Source organism: Crocuta crocuta, unplaced genomic scaffold, assembly GCF_008692635.1.
Source record: "Crocuta crocuta isolate KB4526 unplaced genomic scaffold, BGI_CrCroc_1.0 scaffold1202, whole genome shotgun sequence".
Taxonomy (NCBI): domain Eukaryota; kingdom Metazoa; phylum Chordata; class Mammalia; order Carnivora; family Hyaenidae; genus Crocuta; species Crocuta crocuta.
This window is the reverse complement of record NW_027530532.1, coordinates 75,586-88,976: the sequence shown is the minus strand read 5'-3', so window position 1 is coordinate 88,976 and position 13,391 is coordinate 75,586. Positions and strand designations below refer to the sequence as shown.

At 40.3% G+C, this 13,391-nt stretch overlaps 1 protein-coding gene across 1 annotated transcript; it reads left to right on the top strand.

The window, feature by feature from the left end:
* Nucleotides 1–8,549: 8,549 nt before the first annotated feature.
* On the top strand, nt 8,550–9,176 carry IFNE (interferon epsilon). Its single transcript, XM_077767574.1, has one exon. The coding sequence runs from the start codon at nt 8,550–8,552 to the stop codon at nt 9,174–9,176; it is 627 nt and encodes a 208-aa protein (XP_077623700.1).
* The last annotated feature ends 4,215 nt before the right edge of the window (nt 9,177–13,391 follow it).

The following is a 13,391-nucleotide window of genomic DNA, read 5'->3' as shown; positions in this document are numbered from 1 at the left end:
AAACATGCAAATTATCTAATAGTTTAGCCAGTAACTAATGTTATGGAGAATAAAGCAGCATATGGAGCATTGAGATTATAGGCAGAACCACAGCGTTCAATTTAAATGGTAGACAGGATAAGCCTCACTAGGAAGGTGGGATGTGAACAGGCTAGAGGGAGGTGAATGAAACAAATGTCTGAGGGAAGAGCATTCCAGGTAACGGGAATAAACACTGCAAAAGCTCAGAGGAAAGGTACCTGATATCCTCAGGGAGCAATTATAAACTAATATGCCTGAAATAGAGTCTGCAAAGGGAGGTAAGAGAGGACAGAGAAGATGGGGGTGGAATTCCCTGCACCATTTCTTGGTTGCACAATGACAAACAGTAGAGCCATCTTTCAAGTGTCTCGGTGAACTCAATACTTTTTCCATGGCCTATATACCTTGCAAGATTGTGGAAAGGCGAAAATAAAATAAGGTAAGGAATTAATTTAAATCATTGTTGTTGTTTTGTTCTATAAATAAGGATAGAAACATAGTAGATACATACATACATACATATATACTTACATACATGGATGAAGATAGGAGATCTATATATCTACAATTAATGAGTTCCTTAGGCAATAATACTTTAGTTGCCTTCACCAGGCAATTCGAATAGGAGATCCCATTATAACAGGAGCATAAAAGTCCTACTTTTATGAAGCAAACACATAGAAAACTACAATAACTGAGCCTAAAAATGCACGGCATTTCTATTGCTCTGTGACTGCAGAGAATCGCCTGCCCTTTGTAGTCAGAGCTGCCTCTCAAAAGCAGGGTTGAAATCCAGTTTGCTTCTAATAGTCCTGCACCCTCTCTCAGCCATGCCTGGTGATATTACCAGAGACAACTTTTAAACGTTCGTACCTGCTGATTTTGTTAAAGCCTTCAAGCTAAAAGAAATATCCTAATAGGACAAATATGTAAAGAAGATTTTGAATTTCGTGATTGTTTAAATATTCATTGTTGAGATACAGCACGAATTGGGAGAGGCCGAGAGACAGAGACACAGAGGATCTGAAATGGGCTCTGAGCTGACAGCAGAGAGCCTGATACAGAGCTTGAACTCAAACCATGAGATCATGACCTGAACTGAAGCTGGACACTCAAACGACTGAGCCACCCAAGTGCCACTTGAATTTCATGTTTTGATGCACTTACATAGTAGAAGCAATTTCTATTTTTTTAATTTGTTTTAATGTTTATTTCGGGGAAAGAGAGATACAGAGAAAGGGGGACAAAGAATCTGAAGAAGGTTCAAGGCTCTGAGCCATCAGCATAGAAGCTGACATGGGACTCGAACCCATGAACTGTGAGATCTTGACTTTAGCTGAGGTTGGACGTTTTATCTACTGACCCACCCAGGTGCCCCCACGGAAGCAATTTTTAAATGAACAGAAAAACTTTAATGGTATGAAAATATTACATGAGCGTAATAGCAACTTGAATCATACTGAAATGGAGCCCTTTTCTCCTGAGTTACCCCCTCCAGAGACGGTTTTTTACTACTTTGATGNGATACCCCTTCCAGGTAGGAGAACTGAGGCTCGCGTAATCAAACAGGCGCTGAGAATTAGAGCCACGACATGGATCTCCAGGTATGGTCTGAGGCGGCCGCTGTGAGGAGGGCAACCAAACAAAGCAAGACAAAGCCAGTCCTGAAAACTCGTCTCTCTCATGTAAACAGTGCCTTTGTCTTAAACCCATGCTAAGCCGGACATCAGAGACTTTCTCAGAAGTAGATTTTTCACAGCATGGAGGACAAATGAAAGTTAAGGGGCAAAGTGAGAAGGGTCGGGGCCTTAGGTAACGTTTCTAATTTTTCACTGGACTAAACCCAGGTTCTGTCATATAGAAATTTGGAAACAGGTGAAACACCTAAACTAGCCACATGGGCACTCACTGAAAACTATTTTCCTGGATAGAAATACCTTTGTGTTTCCCTTGAAAAGACTTATATTGATTTCACCAGATATATATCTTGAAGTTAGGACAGAAAGCTGAGAAAATTATATGTTTGAACTTTGTATTTATCGTTGCTGGCAGGCACATTTGTAGTGCTTGCACTGTGACTAGCACTATTCTAAGGACCTATCACCTTAGGTGAGAAATATCACCTCACTTCTCTTCATAATAACAGTAGGTATCACTCCTCATAGCCACTTCTGGGGAAAACCGGAGAGGTTAAACAGCTTGTCCAGTGTCACACAGGAAGTAGATGGCAAAACCCAAGATTTGAAACCAGGCCATCTAGACTTTTGTCACTTTGCTGTGTGACCTTATTAAAAGCTATGTTTAGGGAAAGGACTAAGTTGTCAAGAATGAACTAAATCAGAAGGGAGAAATGAGAAAACGAATGACAGCAGAAACTGAAGAGGAGCTATGTTCAGAAATTTCTGGTAATGAGGCTTAGAAATAAGATGCTGGTTGGGATGTTCATTTAAGAGAGCACCTGAATCTATTGAGAAATGACTTGGTTTTGTTTAAAGTTCAGAAAGACTGATTGAATGAAGAGTAATGAAAACAAAAAGCAGAAAGGAAAATAATAATGTGACTTAAGTGAGGAGAAGGAATCTTTCCCCTCTGAGGATTAGGAGAAGCGTGGGGTTGTGGGGGAGTAGAGAGATCTTCCTAGCAGGTGTCTAAGCATTTTGACCAGGATAAACATGGACAAAAGATGCTGTCATTGGGGGTGAGTGGGTAGCTCAGTTGATTAAGCTTCCAACTTCAGCTCAGGTCAGGGTCTCATAATTTGTGGGTTTGAGCCCCACCAAACCTCTGTCTGTGCTGACAGCTCAGAGCCTGGAGCCTGCTTTGGATTCTGTGTCTCCCTCTCTCTCTTTCCTCCCCTGCTCTCACTGTCTCTCTCTGTCTCTCAAAAATATCTAAAACGTTAAAAATATATATATATTTTTAATAATGGTGACCACTGTGTGGTTTCAATCATTCCTCAAACCAAACTTCAGTTTCAAAACAAGACATACATTTTACAGCATCCCTACTATGTGTTAGACACGTTACTAAGTGTATTTTCAGCTACAGATTTCTATAAACTTCATTTATTTTGAGAGTGAGGTGGGGCAAATAGGAAGAATGAGAATCCCAACAGACCCTGTGCTTTCAGCACGGAGCCATTTCAGGGCTTGAACTCACAAACCACAGGTCATACATTTTATCTGGAGTATCACTTCCGTGAGGTACAAGTTGCCTATGGCTGCTATAACAAGTCACTACATACTTACTGGCTTAAAACACATTTATTCTCTTAGAATTCTCAAAGTCAGAGGTCCAAAACCATTTTTGCTAGGCTCAATCAGGAGTTGGCAGGGCTGTGCTCCCTCTAGAAGCTCCATTTCCTTATTTTTTCTAGCTTCTGGCCACTGCTACCATTCCTTGCTTTGGGCCACATTAATCTAATCCCTGTTTCATGAGCACATTCTCTTTAGTTGAAGTAAAATCTCCTTCCACCTTTTTCATAGAACACTTGGCATTACTTTTGAGGCCCATCAGATAATCCCAAATAAAATCTCCCTCTTAAGATCCTTAATTCCATCTACAAGATCCCTTTTGCCCTCTCAGATTCTGGGGATTAGGACATGGACATTTTGGGCAAGGGTATTATTTGTCTAAGATGCAGGAAAAAACTTTAGGGAAGTAGTTTGTCCCAAGTTCCTATGATGTTTCAGAGTGGCAATTTAAATTCTGGCATGCTCAGACACCTGGGTGGCTCGGTCAGTTAAGCATCTGACTTCAGCTCAGGTCACGATCTCGCAGTTCGTGGGTTCAAGCACTGTGTCGGGCTCTTGGCTGACAGCTCAGAGCCTGGAGCCTGCTTCAGATTCTGGGTCTGCCTTGTCTCCCTTTCCCTCTGCCCCTCCCCCACTCATGCTTTCTCTCTCTCTCTCTCTCTCTCTCAAAAATAAGATACCACATTGGGGTGCCTGGGTGGCGTAGTTGGTTAAGCGTCTGACTTTCACTTGGGTCTTGATCTCGCGGTTCGTGGGTTCGAGCCCTGCGTCGGGCTCTGTGCTGACTACCAGCTCAGAGCCTGGAGCCTATTTCAGAGTCCGTGTCTCCCTCTCTCTCTGACCCTCCCCTGCTCATGCTGTCTCTCTCTCTCCTAGAAATAAATAAAAATATTTTTTAAAAAAATAAAATAAAATAAGATACCACTCTGAGAAGGAGGGCTTAACCAGGATCCTGACTCGCTGAATCTCTTTTTTACATGGAACCTAGAAACCTGGATGTATTCTCTAAAAAAAGGCTATTCTAGCATAAATTTCAAATAGCAAGAAGAAAACCCCGAGAGGTTTAGAATTTTAGTTCAGAGAAGCAACCAGAAATTCAGATGATTACCTGACACTGGAAGGACTTGCTTCATATGAAAACAGAGCTGTAAATCTCACAAGATTACAAGATCTTGTAAGAATTTCAAACCTTCCTGCTATTAATTGGGAATCCCATAAGAATAGCCTCCCTTAAACACATTGATAATATGCCTCACAGCTTAATATTCAGTGGCCTATGTTTTGGCTACATGAGCTTCAGAAAAAGAAAAAGAAAAAAAAAAGGAAACTTGTGGTTTAGATCCATCTACTTTGGAGCCTCTGGTTAAATAATCTGTTTCTGCTGTGCTCTGTCTTCTTATTATCTGTAAAATGGAAGCGGCTCGAAAACCACAGTCACAGAAATGATGCACAGTTTTATGCACACACCTGTCTTCATTTGTTTAGAGTACCAGTAGCATTGAAACTATTACTCAAAGAGTACACATGCTATTTTGAATCATCTAGGACAAAACTCTGTCAAAATAAAGAAAAGGAAAGGGGCCCAAAATAACTATGATTTTCCCAAGGAGACACAACTACTTTATGGTAGATGTGGGATCAGAATGCTGATATCATAGATCCCACTCCATTGTTTTTTAATTGGGTTTGGAACGATACAGAGAAATAAAATTCCTGTGTTATATGTAACTGGTGCAGGACTTGGCAAGATTGGAATTTGAGCACTGCATATTAAGAAGAATCTGGAAAATTCTTTTTTTTTCTTTTTTCAAAAAAAATTTTTTAACAGTTATTCATTTTTGAGAGAGACAGAGCACAAGTCGGGGAGGGCAGAGAGAGAGGGAGGCACAGAATCCGAAGCAGACTCCAGGCTCTGAGCTGTCAGCACAGAGCCTGATGCAGGGCTTGAACCCACGGACTGTGAAATCATGACCTGAGCCAAAGTCAGACGCTTAACCCACTGAGCCATCCAGGTGCCCTGAATCTGGAAAATTCTTAAAACTAAGTCAGATATATACTAAATACATAGAAAACAGTGGTACCTGAAGATGATTCTACAGGATGAGCAAAAAGAATAGTTGAAGGTGTGTATGGGCTGCAGTTACACAAAGGATAGGTGAGTTCCTGTTTCCCTGCACTTTGGAGGTTCCACCCCAAGATAACAATATTAAAATAAAATAAACATTTGAATTAGGTCATATTTAATTCTGCATGTTCATGTAAGCCAACAAAATATCCCAGGTAACATCTACATTGTCATTTAGTGTCTATCTTGAGTTTTCATTTCTAAAACACAAAACATTTCCAAACACAAAACAGAGATCTATGGGAGTTGAAGAAAGGTCTATGGGAGGCGGCAGAAATAAAATAAGCCCATTTCACTTACCATGAAAATTAAGATCCAAACAAATTCTTCACAGCTGAAAATGTCCAAACAATTTTCATTTTATGGCAAGGCTTCTGGAAAAATCATGCTGAAGGACTCAGAATTACCCAAATGTCCCTTATCTGTTTCAATACATATCACTATATATTCTGGGACTTCTGAGGGGCAGAGAAACATATCCTGGCTACACATCTCCAAGCCCATAATGCGGATAAGATGGTCTCAAACCAACCTGAGGACGTTAGAACCCACTTATTCCATTACTAATATTAATAGAGGACAAAACTTCATGTGCTTTTGCTTGTACAACCCAAGTCAATTCTCCATTAAAATGGATGGCCCATAAAGAAGTCTGTAGTGTAAGCATCAATGGATGCTGAAAGTATTTTTGTGGGTTTTATTCATGACATGGGTTTCTAGGGAGGATCTACTCAAAAACTCTGAGTCTAGGGGTGCCTGGGTGGCTTAGTCGGTTAAGCGTCCGACTTTCGCTTAGGTCATGATCTCGCGGTTCGTGGGTTNCTGTGACTCCCTCTCTCTCTAACCCTCCCCTGCTCACGCTGTCTCTCTCTCTCTCCTAGAAATAAATAAAAAACATAAAAAAAAATTTAAAAAAAAACTTTAAAAAAAAAAAACCTCTGAGTCTAGTTTGACATTTACAATGAAATTCTCATGTAACCTTGAGCAAAGTGAGCTCATCATCATAAAGGAAGGATTTTAATACTTTCTATCCCTACTTTGAGGGGCTCTTGTTAAGTATCAAATAAAGTAACAGAGGGGCATGTGAATGCACATATTTTCATTGATAGTTGCACCTGCTTGAAAATAACTCTACAGAATGCAGTATAAAAATCTTGATGATGCGTATCTCAAAACTAGTTCCCAGTTCTCCCATTAAAACTACGTACATTAACAAACACCTGGGAGGCAAAATGGCAGAGAAGTAGGGAGCTCTGTACTTTTCACCTGCCAAACTCTCTTCAAACAAAGAAGGGCTGAAGCCATAGGACACTGAACCACAAGAGTCTGGGAGGAAAAGAGACAGAGTCCACTAAGAAGACAGCCTCATAGGTGTGTGATTGTGAACTGGGGAAGAAACACACACACACACACACACACACACTAGCTGTATTAAGGAAATAGTGAGTCATTAACTTTACCTGGAATTCAGGTTCCCTTACCCTATATTTGGACCAACTGTGGGAGATAAGATTGCAAAGGTAGATTGGGGGCATATTCAGGAGGATTTAAAATATGGAACTGGGTATTTGTAATTCAAGAGGCATTGTTAATGTAGAGATAGTAACTTTGGTTTTCCATAGTTCGTGGTACCATAGGGAATATACACCACCAACTGCCCCCAACCTCTTCACATATAACTTTATCACTTGAGATGATTACATAACATCTAATTATATGTATTTACCAACATTTATTTAACCATTCCCCTATTGCTAGCTCTATAGGCCATTTTTAATACTCTGCAATTGTAATAATTGTATAATGACCTTCTTTTGCTATTTTTTTCTCATTTACATTACTTTCATAGGTTAGAAACTTAGATATTGAACTACTTCAATAAGATATAAAACAATTATGGTGCACCTGGGTGGCTCAGTCGGTTAAGCGTCTGACTTCGGCTCAGGTCATGATCTTGCGGTTTGTGAGCTCGAGCCCCGCATCGGGTTCTGTGCTGACAGCTCAGAGCCTGGAGCCTGCTTCGGATTCTGTGTCTCCCTCTTTCTCTGCACTTCCCACCATTCGCACTCTATCTCTCTCTCTCAAAAATAAATAAAAACATTTAAAAATTTTTTGTTAAATAAATAAAAAAAGATATAAAGCATTTGGGGTGCCTGGGTGGCTCAGTGAGTTGAGCGTCCAATTCTTGATTTCAGCTCAGGTCATGATTTCATGGCTTGGGAGTTCGAGACCTGCATCAGTCTCTGCACTGACAGTGCGGAATCTGCTTGGGATTCTCTCTCTCTGCCCCTTACCTGCTCTCTCTTTCAAAAATAAATAATGAGTAAACATTTAAAAAAAATTTCAGATTGCTTATACATATTTTAAGGTTAATTTACCCAAACATTTGTACAAATGTACAGTTCCACTAGCGTTTTTAAATTTAGTAGTCTGTATAGATTTTAATTTTTCCCCCCGAGCACCCTATAGTTGCTGCTAAGCCTCTGATAAATATTACTCCATGAAAGAGTACTCCTTTAAAAAAATACTCTCAATTGGGGCGCCTGGGTGGCTTAGTCGGTTAAGCGTCCGACTTTCGCTTAGGTCGTGATCTCGCGGTTCGTGGGTTCGGGCCCCGCGTCGGGCTCTGTGCTGACTGCCGGCTCAGAGCCTGGAGCCTGTTTCAGTCTGTGACTCCCTCTCTCTCTGCCCCTCCCCTGCTCATGCTGTCTCTCTCTCTCTCTCCTAGAAATAAATTTTAAAAAAATACTCTCAATAAAAGAACTTTAATAAGCTTGACTAAATATTTAGAAAGCATATTGTGTTGAGGTAAACTTTGTATGTAATAAATAATGAGAGTAATAGAAAATCATATTAGGTGACTAGTCTGTAATTATCTCAAGGAACACATACAATGAAACAAGTTCTTTCAGTGACTTTGTTAAACAAGCAACACAATGGGGAAAGTGGAGGAAATGTCCCATAAACACTCTGAAAAGCGAACCAGAAAACCCAACATGTAATCTTGGAGTAATGACAGCATTAGAAAACAAAACCAACAAAAGAGAACACCTTCCAGAACAATCTGAGCTACATGAAAGGCAAACATTCGCTAAAGTTGCAGCTTTCCTAAGTCTGCACATAGATAAGTGGCATATTTGACCTTCACCATGATTAACAAGCATTTCTTTGAAATTGTGTCCGTGCTGTTGGCCTCTTCTACTATCTTCTCCCTAGAATTGAAACTGGCTCTCCTCCAACAAAGAGTAAACAGAGAAAGTTTAAAACTCTTGAGTAAATCGCAAAGCTCATCAATTCAGCAGTGTCTACCACACAGGAAAAACTTCCTGCTTCCCCGGCAGTCTGTGAATCGTCACCAGTACCAGGAAGGACAAGTGCTGGCCATTCTTCATGAGATGCTTCAGCAGATCTTCAACCTCTTCAGGGCAAATATTTCTTCGGATGGTTGGGAGGAAAGCCACGTGGAGAAGTTCCTCACTGAGCTTCATCAACAGCTGGAATACCTAGAAGCTCTCGCAGGCCTGGAAGGGGAGCAGGACAGCGGCATCTTGGGTAGTGAGAACGTTAGGTTACAGATTAAAATGTACTTCCGAAGGATCCACGATTACCTGGAAAGCCAAGAGTACAGCAGCTGTGCCTGGACCGTTGTTCAAGTAGAAATCAACCGGTGTCTGTTCTTTGCATTCCAACTGATAAGAAAGATAAACAAACAAGGAATGGATTCCTTGAAGAATGAGGACCATGAGTCAAGGGCTGACTTTAGAAGTGTAGGGTAGGTGGAGGGGCGGGAGGACTTTTTCAGACACTCTTATTTCTTCTTGCCATTAAGTGGTAGTATTGCTTTAGTTATGTGTGTGTGCATATGTATGATACTTATCTGTCCTTTAAGATTAGGCAGAGTGACTACAATGGTCTTTATTTTGTAATGTCACTTTGTATGTTCCAGTCATCTTAAATTTTCACGAGTTCAAAAAGATTCATTAATATTTCATACTTGGTTCTTCCAAGGGGTATGTTTTCCTCAAAGTTGACGAGGTGGATAAAATGATGTCTCCACTGTACTAAAATCTTAACGTAGCACATCCACTCCAATGATTTCTTTGCCAGAAATTGGTGGAAACAATGAGAAATACTAGGAATAATGTGCACTGCAAGACTTGAAAATAACAAGACGCACTGAATATCTGTTACAGGTGACACAATAGAAATAGGGCCAAACGTCATGAACAGCAGATTGCAGAGGGAAAACAAATGCATGAAAACAGGTTCAACCTCAAAAATGCAAATTAAGGGGCACTTGGGTAGCTCAGTCAGTTGAGCCTCAGACTTCAGCTCTCATCATGATCTCACTGTTCATGGGTTCAAGCCCTATGTCAGGCTCTGTGCTGACAGCTCAGAGCCTGGGGCCTGCTTTAGATTATGTGTCTCCCTCTCTCTCTGTCAAATAAATGTTAAAAAAAATTTTTTTAAATACAAATTAAAAGTGAATAGGATGCCATTCTTAGCAGGTGAACACCCACACTTTAGTGGAGACTTTGGAGAGGGATGCTCTTCTAATTTGCCAAAGCACTGGAAATTGGTAGGATCACTGAAGAGGCAGTATGTTGATATCTATTAAAATTACCGTCCTCGATCCATAAATTTAAAATTTATCCTATGAAAATCCTTGCACATGTGTATAATGGCATGCATACAATACTATTCACTGCCACAGTATTTATAATATCAATGGACAGGAAACCACTCAAATGCTTCTAATTTGAGACAGTTGAAGTATAGTCACACAAAGAACCCATGGAGAATAGAATGAGGATACTCTTCCTACACTGAAAAAGAAAGTAAAAAAAATAGGCAAGATACAGAAAAGTGTGTATAAAATGCTGTATCTGACATTAAAATATAAAACAAGAGGTGTCCAGGGGGCTCAGTCAGTTAAGTGTCCAACTTCGGCTCAGGTCATGATCTCACAGCTTGTGAGTTCGAGCCCTGCATCAGGCTCTGTGCTGACAGCTCAGAGCCTGGAGCCTGCTTCAGATTCTGTGTCTCTCTCTCTCTCTCTCTGCCCCTCCCTCGCTTGCACTCTGTCTCTGTCAGTCTCTCAAAAATAAATCAACATTTTAAAATTTTTTAGTAAGATGTAAGACAAGTTTTCTATTTGACCTAACTTGTGCAGGAACAAATAAATATATAAGAAATAAATTACAACAATAACCTGTATTTTGCAGAGGAGAGACTAGGGGAGGAAGAAGGGCAAGGGAGGCTTTATGGCATATTTTTATATTTTAATTTTTAATTGTGTGAACATTACAAATTAAAATAATAAATTAAAATGTACCTAAGAAGTCACAGTCATTAGAAATATGCATGAAGGAGTCTTACTGGCAAAAGGAAGTGTTAGATGAAGGGTAGAAGAAACAGGACTGCTCCAGCCTTCCCCTGAAGGGGAGGGGGGACAAGGAGAGCTGGACAGAAGGGCACCCATGCCAACCAAGGGAGGAGGTTTCTACTAGTCAGAGCTCCGGGGATGACAGGATTCCAGCTCTTCCCATCAGGAGTTCCCAGAAACCATCATGGAACAAATGTGGGGCCAGAGACACTGAAGCTCAGTTTGGTGAGCTTGGTGGCTTTCCCACGGTCACAGTGACCTTCACCCAATGTAGGAAGCAGAGTTATGGCCCCACAATCTAGGGCTAGTTCTACTACTTCACGTCATGTTCCGTTTTAAAACGATCTCATTGTATAATTTGAGATGAAATCTATCACTTAATGTGAAAACTTGCTGAAGAACAAAACATATTTTATTCCAGTTTAATTAGTGTTACTAAGTGTATCCACTGTTGGCCCTGTGCTTTCACATTTGGCTTGAAAGGGAGGAGGATGAGCTGAATAGAAGCCTGAGTCTGAGGCAGGGTCCACTGCCAGACAGGAAAGGGGCTGAGAAGCAGAGGCAGGGCAGCCAAGAGGCAATCTTTGTCACTGTCACATTTCAGCCCAGGTGTTGACCTGTTTACCTTCAAGTTCACCTGGAGGTAGGGAGGCGGAGAGAGGAGAAGTATTTACCACACTTGATTGCAAATACACGTCATTTGCTTCGCACGATCGGTAAAATTTTTGTTTTCTTTACACCAGGAAGTTTTCAGAACCAAATCCCTCATTTAACACAGTATTCAGTTCTCAAATTAACCTAGCAAGGTAGTTTCTGTTATTATATTCTTTTCTCAAGTGAGACTAACCAGACTTTAAAGGTGAAGTAACTTGCTCAAAGTAATGTAACAAGTCACGGAGCCAGCAAATGCCAGAGCAAAGATTCTCGGCCAGATCTGCGTAACTCAAAAGAGTGCACTGTGTTCTAGACCCCAGAAACTTGAATGACATTGTGCAATATCTCTGCAAAATAATAATGATAACAAGAATGAGAATAATTTGCTCCTGGCTTTCCTTTTTCAAGCTCACATACCGTCTGCAGTCTTGAATTCAAGAAAGAACATTTTCTCCCTCTGGACATTTCTTTCATAAGAACTGAAGAGAACAGAATGGAGAAAGTGCCAAGTAGAAATTTATAGCAGATAATGCATACTCCTATCTAGAAGCTAAAAGCAATACTGTACATGCCAATGTCTCTCTAAACATTTAGCTTTATTAGGCTGACATCCTACTTGTATTACTGTCTTAACTTTCTTATACAAAATAAAAATCGCTTGCTTTTTAATATGTGTGCTCTCTTATAGCTTTAAAACCAGAGTTCTAAACTTGGAGATATTGAGGAAGATAAATACTCTGAAGAGACAAGGTTGGGGGCTCAGAGTAAAGATAAGCTCATTTGTACTCACAGGCTCGGTCATCTGAGTTATCGGTGTCACATATACATGTATGAGCTAAATAGATCATTAAATCAACAAGCAGATTACAAAATAACTGTTATCATAATTTCTGTAAATAAAAATGCACCCAAAATGTCTGAAAAGAATTGCACTGAAATGTTCACAGTAGTACTATCTGGATAATAGAATCTCCATTCTCATATTTTTTTAATATTATTTTTTTATTCAAGTTTATTTTGAGAGAGAGAGCACACATGAGCAGGAGAAGGGCAGAGGGAGAGGGGGAGAGAGAGAATCGCAAGCAGGCTCTGCACTGTCAGCACAGAGGCCAACACGGGGCTCGAACTCACAAACCGTGTGATCATGACCTGAGCCGAAATCAAGAGTTGGACACTTAACCAACGGAGCTCCCCAGGCGCCGCAATATAGTTTTTGAATTTTGGATATTTCTACATAGAATATGGATTCATTTTAGAATCAGGAAAAAAATTAAACTACTTCATTTTTGAAATTAAAAAAAAAAGAACAATAAATATGGCTCCTTGTAGAGATTTGGCTCAGGATACTTATCACCTGCAATAAATGAAGCCCCATCTCCAGCATGCATCAGAATTGTCCAGAAGGCTTATTAAAATACAGGTGGCATGGCTTCACCCCAGTGTTTCTTTTTTTTTTTTTTCAAATAGTTTATTGTCAAATTAGTTTCCACATAACACTCAGTGCTCATCCCCATAAGTGTCCTCCTCTATGCCCATTCACCCCAGTGTTTCTGATCCATTAAGTCTGTAGTGGGGACTGAGCATTGCCTTTCTAACAATTTCTAGGTGATTTTTGATGCTGTTGATCCTAGGATTCCTCTTACAGACCATGCCTCTGTTTCTTGATAGCCTTGGTAGACATTCAACAGATGAAAGCATGGTCTCTTTGAGGTTACTGATCTCATATTTTCCCACAATCCCTAGAAAGAAGTGAGCATCCTAGGTGGGAGATAGTTGGTAATGATAGCGTCTTTTTTCTATCATTGCCTTTTCACGGCAGCAGATTCAATGGTCTTTCTCCTTCTTAAAGAAACTGGATGTAGACTATAATATGCCAGGTAACCAGTAACTGTCTCTTCAGGAAAATGATCCAAACCAAGTTTTGTTTCTGTAACCGTGTCTGTCCCTAATG